The 21,836-nt window shown below is 36.7% G+C and overlaps 1 protein-coding gene across 1 annotated transcript; it reads right to left on the reverse strand.

Moving 5' to 3' along the window:
* Positions 1-5,290: 5,290 nt before the first annotated feature.
* LOC105037230 (farnesylcysteine lyase) lies at positions 5,291-9,057 on the reverse strand. The gene is made up of 5 exons (XM_010912923.4): positions 8,449-9,057; positions 8,185-8,358; positions 6,421-6,780; positions 5,969-6,144; positions 5,291-5,842 (listed from the first exon to the last, which is right to left on the reverse strand). Exons 1-5 carry the CDS (start codon positions 9,004-9,006, stop codon positions 5,581-5,583), a joined length of 1,530 nt encoding a protein of 509 aa, XP_010911225.1. The 5' UTR covers positions 9,007-9,057; the 3' UTR covers positions 5,291-5,580.
* Between the last annotated feature and the right edge of the window lie 12,779 nt (positions 9,058-21,836).

The raw sequence follows: 21,836 nt of genomic DNA on the forward strand, positions 1-21,836 counted from the left end.
AAGCAACTCACTGTGCTTTGATGCCGGACTACCTGAATTTTTAATTCAGTGATGAAAGATTTTTGGACACAGTTAAATACTTGAGAAATCAGTGTGTGAGTCAAGATGGAATTGATCTCCCCGAATAAGTAGGAGTTAATATATCAGTGTGTTTCAATTCAGTAAAACTTCGATCGAGGTAATCCATGTGATAGATTTTGAAAATTGAAATACAATGTGGATGTCCATATCAGGGCTAACAGTTAAACCCTAGATCACCTTGAGCATTTGGGTCAAAGAGATGAATTATACGGTAACCATATGCCAATAGGTTCTTGAATGATGCTTCGCAATTTTTCGACCTATCCGGATATCGGATATCATTGCTAGATGGTCACTTTGATTGGTATAGAAAGATTGTTCCTATACTACTGGCTTAGGTTCGAACATATGGGGTCACACTTAAAAATTTTTTTTGACTGATCATATAGCTGATCAACAATTAAGAATCATTCTAAAGTAAAACAGTCAATTCGATGAATGATTAACCCTGTTCAAAAGTTGCAATAAATCAATTCACTAATTATTGATGAATTGTAGGAGGATTGATTAGTAATTAGATTACTAATTAGCTTAATTTGATTGAGTTGAGGTTTGGATCAAATCTAATTGAATTGGATTCAATTTGGTTTGATCCGATTAGGTTATGAGATGACCTAATCACTAAGGGTGTTCGATTCCTGATTTGATCAGGACTGGAGCTCGATTAATTTCTGATTTGATTAAAATTTAATCGAGACTATTTGCTATCTAATTAAATTAGATTTAGTGGTCCAATTGGATCTAACCTAATTTGGTTGTGTTAAGAATCTAATTAGATGAGAAAATAATTTGAATTCAAATCTCTTGCGCCTCCTTTATTTGTGCCCTCTTATTCTTCATGCGAGAAAAATTTTTTACGTGAATTTTTCTCATGGACAGAAGCTTTTCCATATCTATATCTGATTTTTTTTAAATTAGAAATTGGTTGGTTTAAATTTAAGTTCAAATGGGTTTGAATTTGAATGAAAATCTAGAGTCCAAATTGAGTTGGACTCTTCTCTTCATGCCATCACTTTTCTTCATGCATAACGTATTTTTGCATGAGATTTTTTACACCAATCTGATGTTGGTCAATCTCTCTCTGAGTTCATAAGATAAGGATAAAGTTTGGTTCAAAATTTAATTCAAATTTAATTTAAATTGATGATAAGGATCAACCAACGTTTGAAATTGAACTGAAACTATCTTTTTCTTGTCCTTATCTTCCATAGGACGCCACCCTTAAGAAGGGATTAGTTTTGTGCGAGATTAGAAGTGATTTTTGGTGTGAAAAATCTAAGAGTTGGGTGGTGAAAAGTTGAGAGTGGGTTGGGCTTCCGTGTGTGAGAAACAGAGGAAGTATTCTTCCTCTCGGGCATGAGGTGTAGGGTTGAGAATTTCAACTCTAGATTTTGTGAGAAGAAAAATACAAGAGTAAGAATTGTTCAATCTTTCATACCACCATCTCCTTGTAAAGCTTCATCTTCTGATCCAGAGGAGTCCGGGAGATCCGAAGAAAGGAGCTTTGATCAGCCATCTAGAGCCTTCGATGCTAGTTAGCACTCTCGCGAAGGAAGATCCGATCAGGACTTCGAGTGGATGATCTGTAGAGGCTGGACGACCTATACGGCTGTTCGACATCAGCGAGAGCTTCATACCATGCCTACCAGCAATAGATATCATCGACCCATGAAAAGGTGATGAGTTCTGAACTCAACCGATGTGATCTAAAGGTTAGATCACATTCAGGGCATTGATGTGATCGATGTAGTTTTTTATTTTATATCATATTTCATATATAAATTTTTCATGTCATAGATCCTTAATTGATAGTTTAGATCTGATCTAAGGCATGTTTAGAAGATTAAAGTGTTTAATCTTTTATTTTTCACTGTAAAATTTTAAAAATATATGCTTTAAACTATCTATTTTTCTTTCACATCGATTAATACATGGACTTTGTGTGGATACCTATAGAGGTCGGACATATGTGCAGCTGTCGAGTATCATGAAAAATCAATTACCATGAATTTCATATGCAGTGATATGCTACCCACACTCAGGTATGAAGTTTTGAAATTAATTCATATTTAGATATGATCTAAATATAATTTATATATGATCTAATTATATAGAGATATGATCTATACTTACTGAATTTTAGATTTTAGATTTACATATATGTATATTAGTTCATGTCATGGCTCCTGTATGGTAGTTTTAGATTTGATATATGTATGCATTGTAGATTAAATTATTTAATCTATATATGTTCCGCTGCAAAATTTTAAAAATACATGCACAAAATCATCACGCTTCCCTTCACTGGGCCCAACTTCATCAGCATATTGAACTCGAATCCAAACTCGCCTGCCTCGCCTCAGTCAGCATCCAGTCAGCCCTAGCTTTCATTGGTGACTTTCATCGAGCAATCTTGGTTTTTGCCAACCATCAATGTTCAATGGCGACCTTGGTGAACTCTTCGTTTGCCGAGGAGAACTAGCACGAGATGGGGAGGAGCTAGGGGCCGAAGAGTCGGGGTTAGAGTCTCCCACTCTCTTGGGCTTTATCAGAGCCCTAACCGGCCACAGTAGACGAATCTAGGAAGTCGTCATCCATGGATCCATCCATGGTCGGGTGACAGTAGTTGGCTCATTGCTCATCGTCACTTCCCCCTCCACCACCATCAGGGAAGCCAAGAAGTTCTCCAGCTATAGTGGCTGACTACCTTCCATCTTCTTCTTTGGTGGGAATGAACATCTCTCGTCAACATGCCCCATCTGACCATAGCGATAGCAAATGGCCGACATGTTTTCATAGATAAAAGTCTGCCAGAAGATTCTCCCATATCCTCATATAAAGACTTCCGACTTCAAGAGCTCCCCCCACATCAAACTCCACATAGAACCATGCAAATCCAATCTTTCGATAGCGGTTCGTGAACTCATCCGCCACCACTGATTTATTGGCCTCTGCCACGATCTCCCTCGGCATTTCAAAATCCCAAAACTCCATAGGTAAATCGAGAAGTCGAATCTATACCACCACTCACCGGACTTGCTTTACCCCCTGAACAAAGTCTGGCACCCACGGCCCTACCACTAGTAGTTGTCTGATGGTGAACCATGGACCGTCATTGAGAACCGTCTTGCAGTCCACCGCCACTTTAAACCTAATTAGGTGGTGGTTCTCTACTAAGGCGAAGGCCTTCGGGTCGTATGCCAGCTTACCCCGATCCTTAAACTCCTTGGCTACCCATTCTGATGGCACCCGCCAGCCAATGCTATGCACCAAAATGGAGATGTCCTCCCACTGCTTCCGTACTACCACCATATCCTTCTTCGAGAACTTAAGGACCTTCGTGAAGTACCGTCAATGCTTCTCCAACTCCACCAGCGAAATCTTGTGCTCCGTCCATCGAGGCTGCCATGACAGCCCCTACACTATTCGAGCCCACATCATCGTCCCCCTGCTTGGCTCCGATGAGGAACGGTCGCTGTCATTGTAGCCCTTCCACTTATCAGCCATAGCAATCATCTACCATATGTCGTGCTCCCATTTGAAAGAAAGCCCCACAGACCACCCAATTCTGAAAGAAATTGCCTCATTCGGGTTTTTGATTGTTGCCTTGATGCCTACAATGCATTGGGAAAAATTTTACATGCTTTACAATTTAAAGGTAAGTTAATGATAAAGAAAAATGTTGGTTGGCATTCTTCTTGCCAAGTTTTTAATAGAACGAGTTCTTGTTTTCTCACTAAATATGCGAAGTAAAGAAACTTTGATTTTCTTGGAGTATAAAATCTGTTATTTCAATCTTGGTGTTTGACCTCAAATTGTTATTATGGTTTGTCTAGTTCAAGATTCCCAGGTTTCATCATCATGTCATTAGAAAGTGTACCATGCCAAGGCTGCAATTGAGAATTGCTGCAATATGCTTTCAAAGAGAGAGAGGGAGAGCGAGCTCATATGGTAACCCTAATCTCACTCAAGAAGTCACAGCTGGTTGCAGCACAACAGCTTCAGCTAAATTCCGAGTGAGATATCTTGAGTTTCCTGAGCCATTTTTTCATACAACTATAATCCTAAATATTTAATTTTAAGATAGTTGTGGCCTATTGAAGTAGATAAGCTCGTTGACGGTGGAGTCAAGTGCAATGGGGGTATCATCCATTCTCAATGGAGTATCATCCATCTATCTGCGTCGAATGCTGCCTCTTCAATTAGATATGCATTGCTGCTTGATGGATATGGAATAAAACCCACAAGTGACCATGACTCAGTGCCAACTCCTTTTGGTTCGCAGCCGAAATCAAAATGGAAATGAATTGGAATGTATATTAGAATGGCCATACCCTCCAATATATCTGGATTATGATCGGAATCAGAATGAAAATGAAAACATCTGACTAAATAGCTGGAATAGAAATTCGCTCATTCCTGTTCTCGTTCTGGAGTCCAACTACTCCCAACCAAACATGCCCTAGATTCTTTGAACTTCCAATTCTCTCCACCGAATATCAACATATTTACAGGATACTTTTAATTCTTATAGCAGCATTAGAACTTGAATCATCCAGAGGTCCTTGTAAATGCATTGTGAGGAACTATCCCCCCATACCTGCTTAATCCGGTTTCTGAATAAAGGTTTTGTATGTGCTTAATATAACTTTCTCTGGATCCATTAAGCGATGAAAATTATCAAATCTTAACAAATCTGTTTGACGTACACCACTGTAAAATATGAACAAGAAGGCAATTGAACACAGGGGAAACAATTGGTTCGATTCTGATGGTCGATCATCACATTTGTCATGCACCAAAAGGAGCACACTGTATTCTGACCGCCAAGCAAATTTCTTCGTTAAATTTACACTCCTCGTAAGGACAGGGTCATCAAAAGAATCAAGGATGAATAACCTGCAAGCATAAGTAGGACACACAGGTATTTATGCTGCAGATCACACAAGATGCTTGACAGAGTGCCAGATGGATGTCAGATAACAATGGAAAATAATGTCACATACATTGGTTGTTTGAAACAATATTGAAACCTTCCACAAAATGGATGGGCGACTTGGTTGTACAAAATCACAGCCATGTCCAAGCACCCATGCCAAGTGCAAGATGCTTTGATCAAATCAAGGTTATTACAGAATTTGAAAAAAACAATTTTCATGTGAAAATCTTGGTAGATATCCTTCTAATACGAAAAAGTTTCGACTCATCATGCATCAATCTAACATCTCTTTGGTATCCATGCAAAGATTACAAAGGATGTTACTATGTAAAACCAGTACATATGCCAATGCTCGTAGAACTTTAATACAACCATTTATACACTGTATGGTACAGCAAAACAACGTTCTTAGCTGCATAGTTTAGTACCAAATATAGCAAGATGATGAATTTACAAAGAAACACCATATCTAAGAAACTGATGGCAAACCTCTCACCTCCAAATCAATGGTGCCATTGTGCCAATAATCTATTTTGTGTGCATAAATACTTCACTGTGCCTCATAGATCAAAATGAAGATTATCTTGATCAGAAATAGAACTTATGCTTGGAGTGGTTGATGATAATCCAGAAAATCTTGAGATGATAAGCCGGGCAACATTCTCTGCTGCAACAGCACTGGTCTCAATAGTACTCGCAGCACTCTCAAAGGAATTTATGTAGTATAAGTGTATCCCATCCAAAAGTATTGGTGCAAAAACCTCTGGAGCTTCGTAATGAGGATAAGCAGGCCAATTTATTCGGATAACTTCCTTCCTTGTACTGCCAGTGATGAGCAATGTTTAAGCACTCAATCATCGAATGGTTTTTATAGAAAGTTCTGCACAGGGACACATCCATGCATGCATGCACGCATGCATGTATATGCAGAGATGCAGGGAAAATTACCTGAATATTTGATCCAATAAAACATCTTCCAGTGGTGCACGAGAGAATACTTTGTAAGTCATGTCTTCTTCACTGTATTTCTTGAGAACAGAAATACTGGAGAATGGAATATCAGGAAGCTCAACTGTGCCAACAAGGCTTGGAATTTCTGATGCAGAATTCACTCCAAAATAGTTCTAGAAGAAAGCATGTAAATGTCATAAACCCATGTTCTTATGTTCTACAGTTCCAATAAATATTACTTAACACTAGTTAAGAACAAAACTTGAAAAGTTTCAAATATCTGCATAAGAAAAGATGTTCTTGTGTATAAATTGCAAAAATTGAATAATAATTCAATCACAAAGAATTGCTATCTGGTAAAAGATCAGAAAATGCATACAAGGAGAAGACAGCACAGAAGAGAACTTATGCTGTCAGACACTCATACCACAAGTTTATAGAATACTAACAGGGTTTAAGAGGCCTCGGACGAATGTTGTGAATGTATGTTGCAACCTTCTATTGGGAACCAAAACTGGAGGGTCAAAGGTGATGTTCAGTTCATCAAGTGGTGTAGCAATAACTGTGGCCTCGCAATTGTAAGAATTTCCCTTTGTAGAATTGAGAACATAATAGCTTCCAGAATAGGAGACTGAATCTATCTCTTCATGTAGATACAATGTGGCATTGGTATATTTAACCAGCCCTGCAGCAAGTTGCCAATTGCCGCCATCAACTGACCACAATCCTGAATCAGAACCAGCTAAGGAAACAGCCCCAGCTAATCCACTGATGCTCACATTCTGACCATAGTTAATTCTTGTTATTACCTGAAGAAAAGAGATGCCACAATCATTTAGCATTGACATAAGAAAAAAGAAATTAGGATATGTTTGGTTGCAAGTAAAATTATTGGGAAAACTTGGTTCGCTTGGAAAATCTGATTTTTCATTCTTGTTTTAATAGAAAATTAGGCAAATTTGGAAAGCTTACCATATACATGTGCATATGTGTATAAACATACATACATATATACATATGTATATGTATAGGTATATGTGTGTGTGCATTTTATATGTATGTGTGTGTGTGCATATGTGTGCATATATATGTATGTATACATGTGTGTGTGTACACATATACATACATAAACACAACACATACATATGGTGCTAGATTTGGCTACACTCAAGTGAATCTCCACTCAAATCTAGTCAGGTTTACATGGGATGATGGAATTCCCATGTTGGTGATCTGAACTATGGTTGTGATCTATTTTATCTAAATTATGTATACACCAAAAATTATGTGATATAGTGGCCTTTAGCCTCTGCATCAAGTGATCAATATATATATATATATATATATATATATATATATATATATATAAAATTTAAACAGTCCAATTTTTTGACCACTTGATACATAAGTTAAGGGTTTCCAAATCACACAATTTTGGTATGTCAGTAATTTATAAGTGATATATCACATCCATTGGCTTGAATTATTGATGTAGAATCCCCATCGTCCAATGCAGACCTAACCGGATTTGAGTAGAAATCCACTCGAGTGTAGTGAAATCCAGCTCTATGTGTGTGTATGAAGCCTTTTCTTTTCATAAAATAATTTTCTTTTTCCATTTCCACAGATTTCCTTGTAAACATACCCTAATTAAAAACTGCATTTTTCTTCCAATATGCAATTAACAGAATTCTTGCTACAAGAACAAAACAGATCAGGACTTTTGCATAACCATGGCCTCCAATTCAACAAGCATATTGAATAGTTCTTGTAAGATTAATCTCCCAAAATAAAACCACCAATAAATCTTTCTCCAGATCTTCGATCTAACAAATGTTCTACAAAAGAGCAGAATAAAGACTGAAAAGATTTTCACCCAACCACAGCTTCAAAGCTTATAAATAGATCGAAGATATTCTCATAACACAACTGTTCAGGAGGATTGAGGAATAAACAGGACCAAAGCATTGTGGTTAATAGTATATATAAAAAAAAAAGGTTTGGCTTACTTAATTTCTCATGTGATAATTTCTACGTGCGGTATTTCCAATTGGTTATCTAACCTCTATAAGGACAAACATTGAACCTCAATGACACATGTCGATGAAGGAAAAAAATCTCAAAATCCATAAACTCTTAATAAATTAGCATCTATATAACATAATTCTGAGGTATTCGATCTAGAAAGAAGAATCAACTCAAATGAAGCATACCGTCACAAGTTCTGATATCAGCAGGGGAGATAGCCCGGCATCAGCCAATTCCACCTGTAAAGTCCGGCGAGTAAGCCCATACAAATTCGACCACTTGAGCATGTCTTCCACCGTCTCGAAAACAGGACGAGACTCGAAGCCTTGGTAGTAAAGCAAGAACCTTTCCACCGTTGTCTGATCCACCATAAACCCAGCTCACCAATGATCAGAAGATTCAAAGATTTCAGCTTTGAAAAAAAAAGAAGAGGGGGTAACCAAGAAAACCTTGACGAAGCGTTCCATCCGGAGGAGAGAGAAGCCATAGCGGCGGAAGAGGAGGAGCGAGTTGAGAAGCTCGTGGATCTTGCGGTAGATTGTCGAGCTGGAGCTGGAGGGAGGCGGGAGGGTCTTGAACACGAAGTGCTCGCCGTCCCACACGCCAAACCAAGAGGAATCGGGCGAAGAGGAGGAGGAGGAGGCGTTGGCTTTGGGATCGAGCTTGGAGGCCTTGGTCTTCTGGTTGAGGCCGAGGAGGGAGGCGAAGCGGCGGGCGTGGAGGTTCTTGGGGTGGATTATGGAGGCGCCGGCCTCGAAAGTATCCCCGCCGATGGTGACCGTGGCCATACGTCCCCCTACCCGGCCCCGCCGCTCGAAGATCCTAATGTCGTCGAGGCAAAGGCCGCCTTTTTCGACGCATGTATACTGTTTGAGGAAATACGCGACCGAGGCGCCACCGATGCCGCTGCCGACGACGCAGACGCCGGGGGGGGCGAGGGCGCCGGCAGCCGGTAGGAGGGGCAGCGCGGCGAGGAGGAGAAGGGCGTGGAGGAGTGGTTGGTCCATGGGCTCGATGTCAACTTGGCGTGGTCTCGCACTCAGAGAGAAGATATAAGAATCAATAAAGAATACGTAATAATAGAGCTCGAAAGATAATTTAGTTTATCCGACAATTTTTATCCACTCTTCTTCAGACCTTCACATGGAGAACAGCTTATAAAATATCCGCTTGGTCTGTTACCACGCTGTTTATTAACAAAAATTTTGACTTAATATTCCCACTTATTTGTATCAAATTATTGTTATTTAAAAATTAAAAAGGGGCTAATTTTTACTATTTTAATTTTATTTTCAACCTGCTTCTTAAGCGACTCAATCCGAGTTTAGTGGTTCGATTGAGTAATATGCTTATTAGACAAATTACATAAATAATAGAGGGCATATTAGCAAGTTTAAAAAATTTGGTTGATATTTAGTAATTTAATCTATATTCCGGACATAATTATATGCTTGTATTATTCTGTTCAGTGCCTCAATGTATTTGCAATCGGCAAACTTGACTATATATTTGCTTGTGTCTTGAGAAGTTATTTTGATGCAAGATGTTAATTAGGAGGGTTGAGATAAAAGCCATGCATCAATCAAACCCTTGGTTTGATAAGTGTGTGGCTTGACAAAATAAAGCTTGATTTGAGCACTAGCCAGAGGTCAGAGGTTTGATACCCGCTAGAGTTAGCCTTCCCAGGAATATAATATAAGAGACAAAAATTAGTCCTTTCAAATGTGTTATATGGGCATTCTCCTTGTTCAAGAACTTATGCCCTCTCTTCATCGCACCTCTCCAGCTCGTAGCTTTGTGATAATCGAAGCAGACATAAAGAAGACTTTTGATCGAGTACAATGGGCCAATTTGGAGCGTGTTCTGCATCAATTTTGCTTTGCCCGTCAATTCATTCAATGGGTCCTAACTTGTATTAAGCATCCCAACTTTTCTTTGTTAATCAATGGCCAAATGACTCCTTAATTTCCTACTCTTTGTGGACTTTGTCAAGGATGCCCGTTCTCCCCACTTTTTTTCATCCTGTGCTCTAAAATGTTAACACTTTCTCAACGAGGGGCTGTTCATATGGGTCTTCTTCGGGCTTATCAACCTCGCATGCAAGGTCCTATTATTTCTCATATTTTATTTATAGATGATTGTATTCTTTTCGTCCGTGCTTCCGCTCGTGATGCTCTTTGTCTAAAACTAGTTTTGGAAGCCTATTGTCGTGCTTCTGGGCAGCAAGTTAATATTTCTAAGTCCTACTTCACTTGTAGCCCCTCTACACCCCTTGAGGTCAGGCGGATTATCTCATGCATTTTGTGTATGCCTCATAAAAATGGGATTTGGATTTATTTAGAAGTTCTCATATCAGCCTCGCATCTGCATATTGTCGACTTCTCTTTTCTTATTGATAAAATCCCAGCAAGGCTAGCTAGTTGGAAATGAAAAGCCCTCTCTTTTGTAGGTCGGCTCACCCTTCTTCATTATGTTATGTCTTCAATTCCTATTTATGCTATGTCTGCAATCCCTATCCCAATTAAAATCCTTGATTCTATTGAATATGAGTTTAAAGCTTTCTTATGGGGGCACCCTCATAGGCAATGCAGGTTTTATCCAGTTGCTTAGGACACTATATGCAAACCTAAAGCGATGGGTGGACTAGGCTTGTGCTCCCTTAAGAGTACTCAGTAAATTCTTTTAGCCAAATTTGCGGCTAATCTAGTCCTCCACCCTCACACGTTATGGGCTTCTTTTGTTTCTTCTAAGTATCGATTTTCAGCTTCTTGGATTGGCTATCGAAAGCCGACTTACTGCTCTCCTATCTGGCGCAAGATTTATCTTCTTGGATAGAAGATTCAATATCAATTCGTGTGGCAAGTTTCTAACGGACAATCTATTAATGTTTGGACCGACCCTCGACTCTCCTCTATCCCTTTATCTCACTGGCCTTCCTATTCAGATGCTTGCATGGATCTTCAGCACCATACTATGGCTCGTTTTATCACTCCTGACCGCAATTGGGATGCCAATGCTCTTTCAGATTTCTTTAGTGCCGATATGCTAGCCCTTATACTATCTTTGCCCCTTCCAAAAGGAGATTGGGCTGATCAGGTTTGCTGGGCACCATCCCATTCATCATGTATTTCTTCTAAAGATATTTCTTTGGCCCTCTATCCTCATCATTATGCCTCGCAAGTTCACTCATTTAAGTGGATTTGGTAGTTGGCTGTCCCTATGCATGTTAAATCCTTTTGTTGGAAGCTTGCTTGGTGGAGCTTACCTTCTAAGCATCTCCTTATATCAAGAGGCATTATTTCGGACTCTCTTGCTACTTGTGATTTATGCTCTAATGATCTAGAGGATTCTAAGTATGCTATTGTTACTTGCATATTTGCCCAAGATTGCTGGTTAACTTTGGCTCATTCTCTTACTACCTTTAAGCCATCTTCTCTAGAGAACCTGCATACTTTTCTAAAAAATGCCAAGATAGAGATGATAGCTAGAGTTATCACTGCTTACATGGCTCATCTCATCTGGGATGCTCGCAATAGCCGAGTCTTTCAAAACTCTCAGCCAACCGCGAATTGCTTGCTGCGCCAATGCACAGTTTTCTCCTAGGACCAATTCTTCCCTACTCTTTCTTCGACTACCCTTACCCAATCAAAGTACTGGGGTAAACCTTTGCTGCTTTTGCAGCAGTCTTTGACCACCCACCTTATTTCATGGTTACTTCCACCCTTTGGGGTAGTGGTAGTTAATTTTGTTGGGGCAGTTCACGGCTCTAAAACAGTTGCAGCCTTTATTATCCAAATCTATGAAGGGACTCTTTTGTATGCTGGTGGCAAATCTTTATCTATTTTCTCAGTACCTTAAATAGAGCTCATTGGGGCATGGCTTAAATTGTATATTCTTTTCTCTTCTTTTCAGCCTCATGCTGTTTAGTTGCAGGATGATTCTTTGGTTGTCATCTCCTGAATCAACCATATGGCCAATATAAAGTTGCGCGGTTCACCTTGACTTCAAGACATCAAATTGTGGCTCTCTTCCTTCTCAAATGTCACAATCTCACATATTTTTTGAGAAACGAATCAGGTTGCTGACTGGTTGGCAGTTCATGCATTGGCAGGAGATTTCTTTCTTAATAGCTTCAATTTTTTACCGTCCGATCTAGCCCATCTTTTGGCTACTGATACTTGCCACTTATCTTTTTCAAGACATGGCTTACTGTAAGGATCCTGTCCTCATGCTTGGCAGTTCACTTCCATCGAGGTATCTTCTCTGTTTGTCCTATTGCCTCATCAAATCCCCTTTGCGCGTGCTGACTACTCAAGTATGCACTTATCTACTCATCTTGTGGTGCATGAGACTTGTGCATCTTCTCCTCTCCGATGTCCTAAGGATTATGCATGTGAGCCTCCTGCTACAATTAACAGGATTGTCCCTTGCTTCTACTGCTGTCTATTCATTGAACAATGATGTCATGGGGCTCATCTCTGTTAGCGATGCTTTTATTCTTCCTTCTTTAGTTTGTCATACATGTGGGGTCTATTTAGAAGGGTGCATTCGTTTCACCCCTACTGATAGCTTCTCCCAGGCTGAGTTCAATACATTAAGCATGCCTCTAAATATGGACCTGATACCAATATTTTCTGCGTAGTTGACTTTAGTTGTTGGATGGCCTGATTATTTCTTTTGGTTCTCCCTTATATCTCACTTGGCTTATCTGCCTCTTAATGTCACCCATACAGGTTCAGCAATCTTTGCTATGAACTTTCCTATAGCTTCACGACTTTTACTGTACATGTGCCTATATATGTTATTGCTTTCACTAATGCATTCACATCTATTTTTTTTTATCACCAACACAGTTTCTATCTTCAGCACATTTCAGCAGCATATGCATCCATTTGTATGGATCTGTACACAGTTCTGGATATTACTAGGGGCTTATGGTTCTGAATCAATGTTTTCATGCATCTTTATGGAGGTTTATAATACTTCCTACTCAATCATGGTTTTTAGACTAATGGAACGGTATTATGGCCCTTCTAACTGCTTGCTGGAGCTTATTACAGCAGACTTTGTTCTTTGGGTGCTCGTTTTTATTAGTGAATTTCTTTTCAAAGGTCTTATGCACAAAGTTCTCCCTACCCACCATGTCGCACATTATGATTTCTAGTTTTCGGGGATAATGAAGTATTTCCTATCCAGTGGGAACCTTCACTTGCTACAGGCATAAGATTCACTTATATATCAAATTTTTTAGAATTATGTTGTCTATCGTAGGGAGAAGATATCTGTCGCTTTGTCATTTGGGAACAAAGAGTTGGCGGGTTGTTATTACTGTTGCCCAGAAATGGAGCCCAAGGGGGGGTGAATTGGGCCTTTTTGAAATTTTAAAAAATTAGTGCACTAAAACAATATGCTAAAAAGATCGAGTGAAGTGGGTTAATATTCAATAAAAATAAATTCAAACACAAAAGAAAGAATGCAAGTAAATGGCACAAAGAATAAGTAAAAAGAAGTAAGCACAGCAAACATAAGAATTTATAGTGGTTCAGTGCCAACCTTGCACCTACATCCACTCCTCAAATTTTTACTTAAAAATTTAATCAACTACATGAATTCAAAATTACAACACGTCGGACACTCCGACCCTTGCTATCCAAGCAAGAACACTTATTTTTTGAGTATAAGTCAATCCTCAACAATCCGATTTAGAATTCGGATCAACCCAAACAAGTTTTGGAACCTTCCAAAACTCAAAAATTCAAATACAATTTTAGAAAAACAGAATATAAAAAATTCAGTACACAATCTCCTTAAATAGATACAATAAATACAATACTCAAGGGAAAGAAGCTTTTGCTGAATACCCTCAATGAATTTCACACTTGATTGCTGCTGGAGAGTGGTTGGTGAAGTGATTGAATGCTTCTTTTCTCTCTTTTAGGGCTGAATGAGCTTTTCACGGATGCGAGCTTTGAATACTAGCAAAACTTTTGATTTTCCTCTTCAAGAGAGCTTTTATAATCACTATCTACCATTGAGAATGTCTTAGAGTTCGTTTTGAGCCATTGGAGAGCATTTAATGCGTATTAAATGCATCAAAAATGGATTGAAAACTAGTCGTTACGTAGCTCGACCAGAATGAAACATCCCATAGGGCGTCCCACTGTCATGGGACGTCCCTGGGGCATCCCAATAGGTCAGACAGAAAGTTCAGCTTTCTGTTTTGGTCTCAGAGTCTCAGGGGTCGTCTCAGATGGATCATCCCGATCATATGAGAGTCTCAGATGGGTCGTCCCACTGCATGTCATGAGTCAAAATAAAGCGTGCCGACTACCCAATGAAAGGGGATGACCCAGATGTGTCGTCCTATTTTATTTCAATCTAATTTTTTATGCATTTAAGGTCCAAAACTTATCAGAATACTTTTAAACGCTCTCAAGTGGATTCAAATCAATTTGGACACTCTCAAAAGCCTTCAAAAACTTCTCCAACTTACTGAAACTTCAACTTTTAGCACACTTGATAAAGTTTTTCAAACTCAATCTCTTAGATTACTTGAAACATCACAAAAATAATTTTCAAAGATAGAAAATACATTAGTAGTCTCCTTAAATGGTTTGTGACCATCAAAATCAATTCTTGGAGCAACAATCTCTCCCTTTTTGATGATGACAAAATATTTGAGTATATATAAAAAATATCTTTCAAGCTCAAAGAATTTGAGTTTGTGAAGCACTAGAAGAGTTATGCCAAAGATTCAACATAGAAGATCATGATATATATATTTTCAGCAAACTTTAATGATTTAATTCATTTAGCTGAAATCATTTGTGAAGAAATTAGAGAATTTCTAAGAATTATTCTTATTCGATCAAAATCCTCTCCTTTCTTGTATGAATTAGATTATTTTGATCATTTGAAAATAAATCTCCCCCTTTCTTATATAAAGAGTGTTCTATTTAAAAAATTTTCTTATTGAAGCAAAGATAATTCATAAAAAAATTTTATTCTTTTCTTCTTTGATTCTAGTATCGAAGTAATAGATATGAAAGAAAATATTTCTTTCTCTTTTTCTTATTTTGATATTAAGGCAAGAATGAGATAAATTGAGCAAAAATCAAAAATGGATGTATTGAATCAATTTGGTATCAGTGCAAAAATAAAATTAGTAGAGCATTTAAGAAAAAAATAGATTGATCAAAGTAATTTTTTAAATATTATCAAAATAAAGATAAAAAATAATGTATCAGAGTTTAAAAAATGGATGAATCAGTATAGAGTACTGCATCAGAGTAAAAAACTTGTTTTTAAAAAAAAATTTGAAAAGAGCAAAAGATTTTAACAACTACACCATTTTCATCATTTACCATTATTTCTCCCTCTTTACCATTATTATTTTTTATTTACCATTATTTCTTCCCCTTTTTATAACAAATACACCACTTTCATCATTTACCATTATTTCTCTTCCTTTTTGATATCATCAAAAAAAATAAGATTTTCATGGTGTTAGGTCAAGTATCAAGAAAATAGAGTATCCATTCATCCATCAAAAAAAAAATGATAATAGACATTCCTTCATCCAAAAAAACATGATAATAAACATTCATTTATCCAAAGAGAAATGAGTCAAATGGAAACAACCTCATTCATTTACACCAAAAGAGAGGTTACAAAAGTCATAATGAGCATAAAGCTCTCATACATCTAATCTACAAAATATAACTAAGTAATCTAATACAAATGATAAAGTCAGAGAAACTAAACATCGAGCATGGAATCAAGATAGATAACATAGGATCAGTCACATCCTTGACCGAAGGGTCTGGTCTGAGATAAGAAGCAGGAGGACGAAAAGTAATGGGCTATATGAACGCAGGCTCAATAGATGTAGAGGACCTAGACTGAAGTTGAGTCCTAATACCATCTAATTGGGACAGGATATCCCTCACGGTAAGTCAGAGCCTATTTAGATCAGCAGATACGAAGTTTCTGAAGTCTCTGATGTCTGTCCGAAGCAGCTCAAGAGAGGAACGAAGCTGACTGTGGAATCTTTCTATCTCTCGAGCCAAGTCATCCATCTGCGGTGTAGAAGAAGTCGATGTGCCCACTCTAGCAGAGAAAGACTACAATCCGTCTAATCTCCCTCTCTATATCAAAAATTCTGCCACTGAATCTGAGAAGGGAGATCTCCATACCCTCCAGTCTAGTACTCAAGTCAGACAAGAGCTCCATCAAAGAGAAAATGTGTGGCATAATAGAAGAGTCCAAGGAAGGATCAGAAAAGGCACTCGGTGGAGCTGGATGAAACTGCTGTGGCTGCTGCTATGCCTACTGCTGGAACTGATGAGACTGCTGAAGAAGCTGATCCTGAAATTGCTGCAGCTGAACAGATAAAATCTCTACCACTCTTTCAGCTAGCTGTCCCATATCAACATCTCCCAAGCTAAAAATAGACATGGTACAGCTCAATGGGGGTACTCTAATTGAGGATTCTGCCTCAGACTCTAAAATATAGTGAACAACTGGATTCGGTCTGGGCACAAGAGAAGATGGACCCTCCCCCTCAGCATGCTCCTCCTCCTCATCATCCTCCTCCTCAACTGCTGTAGGTCGACCATTGGCCCACCGGCCATCAATTCTCACAAAATCCATGCGCCTAAGAGAGTGGTTGTTGTAGGTGTCAGTATATGACAGTCTACAAACAATCTCTCCCTCAAAACTGACTCCTGACTCTCTAAAAATAACAATAAGGGCCATACCATAGGGAAAGAGAGTCTTGGACCTATTCAAGGCTTCTCTCATGGCATTTATCATCAGGAAGGGAAGGTTCAGGGGAGTTTCTGAAACTACATAGTGCATCAGACAAATGTCTCTCCCCATCATCAGATCATATCTTCCTCCTTTGGGAAAAAAAATTTTAGACACCATGTGGTGGACCAGCCTCATCTTCACACTAAGATCTTTGGCCTCAATCTTCAAGAGCTCTTCCACATCATCTCTCCCTAGTATGGTCCTAAGTCCAATCTCCTTCTTAGGCAATTCATCTAAACAACTACCCTCACAAAGTATCTGAAGCAGTCTACTTAGTCTAGGTGCATTTAAGATAATTTGGACTCCCTTTACAGTAGACCTCAAAACATCCTCAGTGAAAATCAAATTTGAGTAGAACTCTTTCACCAAATCAATATAAACTGGTTTAGACAAACTTAGAAAAGATTTTCACCCTTGCTTTACTAGTTTATCTCCAATTGAAAAACCATCATGTTTCAAAAATTTGAAGTTTACATTTCTACCCAAAGCAACCTTCCTTGCAGATAATGAAATCTTACTTGGAGTTACTGGAAGGGATGCTTGGGTCGGCTCACGTGCTGCCTTCTTCCTCCTTTCTTCTGCTTTCATGGATCTTACCGACTTTCTTCTCTGTGGCATTCTCATTTTGGAGGCCATGTCCCAAGAAGAGGGTGGATAATGGTCAAGAGGGTGAAGAAGGATGCAGATTGAAGTGAAACTAAGTGGAGAAGACGATGTTTGAAAAGTTTCTCATGGATTTGAGGGTTAGGGCTTGGAATTTGGGAAAATCAAAAAAATGAGCCGTGAGAGCAGTAAATTTGGAGAGAGTAGATCTCGATTTTGAGAGATTTTGAGATTTTTGAGAGATCTAGGATTAGGTTCCTAAGTTGGGACGAGAGGGAGAAGAAGAGTCTTTGGATTTGAGACATCTCGGAATCCCTTTTTAATCGAATTGGGTTTGAGTCGGGTCACTTAAAGAGAGCCTACCCGCATGAATGGGATGCCCCATCCAAGATTGCATCAGGTGATGAAAAAATTATTTTAAAAAAAATTCAAACTAAAAAAATTAAAATTGATCATATCGAGTTGAGAGGGTCATTGGGAGTCTAGATAAATTTTGATATAATTTTTGATCGAATATTTTAATGAAAAAAATTAGAGAAGGTATCTGAATAGTATTGATGATTTTTAATTATCTTAAAAAATTCTCAAAAAATGATAGATGACTTCCAAAATTAAGATAATGAAGTCAAAAAAATTTAAATAAATTTTGAAAGTAAAATTATGATTGAAATTCAAGCAGAAGGGTCTAAGATGCCCGATTCTCTTCTAATTTCATAAAATTTACTTTCATTAATTACTTTGGTAAAAATATCAGCTAATTAATTTTTAGTGTTTATATATTCAAGTATTATATCATTATTTTGAATATGTTCTCTTATGAAATAATATCTAATTTCAATATATTTTGACCTAGAGTGTTGAATTAAATTTTTGATCAAATTGATGGTACTAGTATTATTATATTTTATGGAGATGTTTTTAAGTTCAATATCAAAATCTATGAGCTGTTGCTTAATCCATAGGATTTGAGCATAGCAACTTTCAGTTGCAATGTATTCGGCCTCGACCGTAGACAAAGCTATTGAATTTTATTTCTTACTAAATCAGGAGATTAAGTTTACTCTTAGAAATTGACAAGTTCTACTAGTACTTTTTCTATCAAGTTTGCATCCAGCAAAGTCTGCATCTGAGTAACCTATTAAGTCCATAGAAGATTATTTTGAAAATCAAAGACCTAGATTTTGTGTTCCTTTTAAGTATCTAAAGATCTTTTTAACAGTATTTAAGTGAGATTTCTTAGGATTTGATTGATATCTAGCACACATGCATACACTGAACATTATATCAGATCTACTAGCAGTTAGATATAATAAAGAGCCTATCATGTCTCTATAGAGCTTTGAATTAATATTTTTATCATGCACATCTTTTTCTAATTTATAGGAAGGGGTCATATGTGTACTTACAATTTTTGAGCTCTCCATTCTAAATTTTTTTAATAATTCTCTTGTGTACTTATTTTGGATGATGGAGATCCCTTCGTTCATTTATTTAATCTGGAGTCTGAGGAAGAAATTGAGTTCTCCTATCATGCTCATCTCGAACTCTCCCTGCATGAGCTTGACAAACTCTTGGCACAGATCTTTATTAGTAGACCTAAATATAATGTCATCGACATATATTTGTATAACAAAAATTTTTTTGTTCTTTCTTTTTATAAAAAAAGTAGTATCAATCTTTTCTCTTAAAAATAATAAAAACTTACTTAATCTTTCATACCAAGCTTTAGGAGCTAGTTTTAATCCATATAAAGCTTTGTTTAACCTAAATACATGATCTGAAAGTTTATGATTTTCAAAATCAGAAGATTGTTCTACATATACTTCTTCAACAATATATCCACTCTTGACATCTATTTGAAATAATTTAAAATTTATAAAGCAAGCAAAAGCAAGTAGCATTCTTATGGTTTCTAATTTTGCAACAAGAGCAAATATTTCATCAAAATCAATTCCTTCTTGTTGATTATATCCTTTAGCAATTATCTTACTTTATTTCTTATTACATTTTCATCTTCATCTAATTTATTTCTATATACTTATTTAGTTTCTATTATAGGATAATTTTTAGGTCAAGCAACTAGTGTCCATACATTATTTTTTTTTAAATTGATTTAACTCTTCTTGCATGGCCATTATCCAATTATGATCTTTTTCAGCTTCATCTATTATTTTAGGTTCTAGATGTGAAATAAAAGCTACATAATTGCAAACATCTCTGAGTGAGGATCTAGTTCTTACTCCTTGTACCGGATCATCAATTATTAATTCTTCAGGGTGATTATGGACATACCTCCATTCTTTTGAGAGATTACCTATGTCTGGAGGTTGTTTTTGAATATTCTGATCATTGATTCTTTCATCCTATTATTTTTCATCCATCTGATCTTTATTTTGTTCATTTAAATCATTGAGGATGAGATCTTTCATTCCATCTTCTATGATACCTGCATCATCAGCACCCTCTCTCTTTCTTGATGGAAGATTATTAGTTTCATCAAAGACAACATGAATTGACTCTTCTATTACTAGTGTTCTTTTATTAAATACTCTAAAGACTTTGTTAGAAGTGGAGTAGCCAAGAAAGATAGTTTCATCAAATTTAGTATCAAATTTACCTAAGCTATCTTTGCCATTATTCAAAACAAAATATCGGCAACCAAAAATATGAAAGTAATCTATATTAAGTTTTCTACCCTTCCATAATCATAAGGTGTTTTCTTTAAAATCGGTCTTATTAAAGCATGATTTAAAATATAACATGCTGTGTTAATTGCTTCTGCCTAAAGGTACTTTGGGAGCTTGCTTTCACATAGCATGGTACGGACCATCTTTTCTAGGGTTCTATTTTTTCTTTCAACAACTTCATTTTATTGAGGTATTCTAGGTGCTGAAAAATTATGATCTATATCTTTTTCGTCATAAAATTTTTCAAAATCTTTATTTTCAAATTCAGTGCTATGGTCACTTCGAATAGAAATAATTGACAAACTTTTTTTATTTAAAACCTTTCGATAAAACTTGAAAAATACTGAAAATGCTTCATCCTTGGAAGCTAAAAATAAAACTCAAGTAAAACACAAAAAATCATCAATGATTATAAAACCATATCTGTTTTCTCCTAGACTAGTTGTCCTTGTAGGACCAAATAAATTCATATGCAAGAGTTCTAACGGTTTAGAAGTTGAAACAATATTTATAAATTTAAAGAAAACTCTTGTTTGTTTACCTAATTGACATGCATTACAAATTTTGTCTTTATCAAAATTAATTTTTGGCAAACCAACAACTAAATCCTTTTTAATGATTTTAGAAAGTAAGTGCATACTAATATGTGCAAGCCTACGGTGCCAAAGCCAACTAGTCTCATTGATTTTTGCATTCATAATCGTAAGACATTGCATATTTTGCATAAAAAGATTATCCAAATCAATCATGTAAATATTGCCACGTCTATGCCCAATGAATCTAGTGCTATTATCAAAAGGACTAGTTATAATGCACATAGATGATTCAAAAACTACTTTATAACCTTTATCATATAATTGACTAATACTTAAAATATTATACTTAAGATTATCTACAAATAAAATATTTTCAATGTAAGTGGGGGGAGTGATACCAATATTACCAATACTGATGATCTTTCCTTTGTCATTATCTCCAAAGGTGACTATCCCTCCATTTTTAACTTCCAATGTGATGAATTAAGATTCATCACCAGTCATGTGTCTTGAGCATCCACTATCAAGATACTACTTTTGTTTTGTTGCTTAGGATGCAAGACATACCTATACATATGAAATCAAATTTTAACCTTAGGTACTCAAGCTAACTTGGATCCTTTGGGGTTAGTCATAATGGTTCCTTTTGGAACTCATATTTTTTTAACATTTCTATCATCAAATTTATTTGATAAACATGTATAAGCTTTATGCCTTACCTTGTCACATTTAAAATAAGAGATATTTGACAATTTTGATGCATTGACAAAAATATTTTTTAAAAATTTTTATTTTTTTAGAGTATTATAGTCAAGTCCGACTTTATCATATACAGCTTTTTGACTATCAATAATCATTTGAAGTTTATTTGAACTTAATGTAAATCTATCAACTATAGGTTTCAACTTGGTTACCTCTTCCTTTAGATTTTGATTTTCTTTTACAAGAGTTTCATTTTGACTAGAAAGTTTATCCTTTTCTTTTATTAGAGACTGATTCTTTAGTTCTAATTCTTTATTTTTTTTATCAATTTTTTCATTTTCCTTAGTTAATACATGATTTCTTGATTTTAGATTTTTATTTTTAGTACCTAATTTTTTTAGGTCATTTAAAAGTTTATGAAAAGCTTCTAATAGTTCATCATAAGTAAATTCAGGTTGAGTTTCGGATGATACCTCAGTTTCATATGCCATAAGGCAC

The sequence above is a fragment of the Elaeis guineensis genome, chromosome 1 (assembly GCF_000442705.2).
Source record: "Elaeis guineensis isolate ETL-2024a chromosome 1, EG11, whole genome shotgun sequence".
Classification (NCBI taxonomy): domain Eukaryota; kingdom Viridiplantae; phylum Streptophyta; class Magnoliopsida; order Arecales; family Arecaceae; genus Elaeis; species Elaeis guineensis.

Excerpts from the sequence above, each read along its gene's own strand:
- LOC105037230 (XM_010912923.4), bottom strand. The coding sequence starts at position 9,006 with ATGGACCAACCACTCCTCCACGCCCTTCTCCTCCTCGCCGCGCTGCCC. Across the intron at positions 6,781-8,184 it reads TGATATCAGAACTTGTGACG|GTAATAACAAGAATTAACTA; the intron begins GTATGCTTCATT and ends TCTTTTCTTCAG. Across the intron at positions 6,145-6,420 it reads TCCGAGGCCTCTTAAACCCT|AACTATTTTGGAGTGAATTC; the intron begins GTTAGTATTCTA and ends GCTTTCTTCTAG.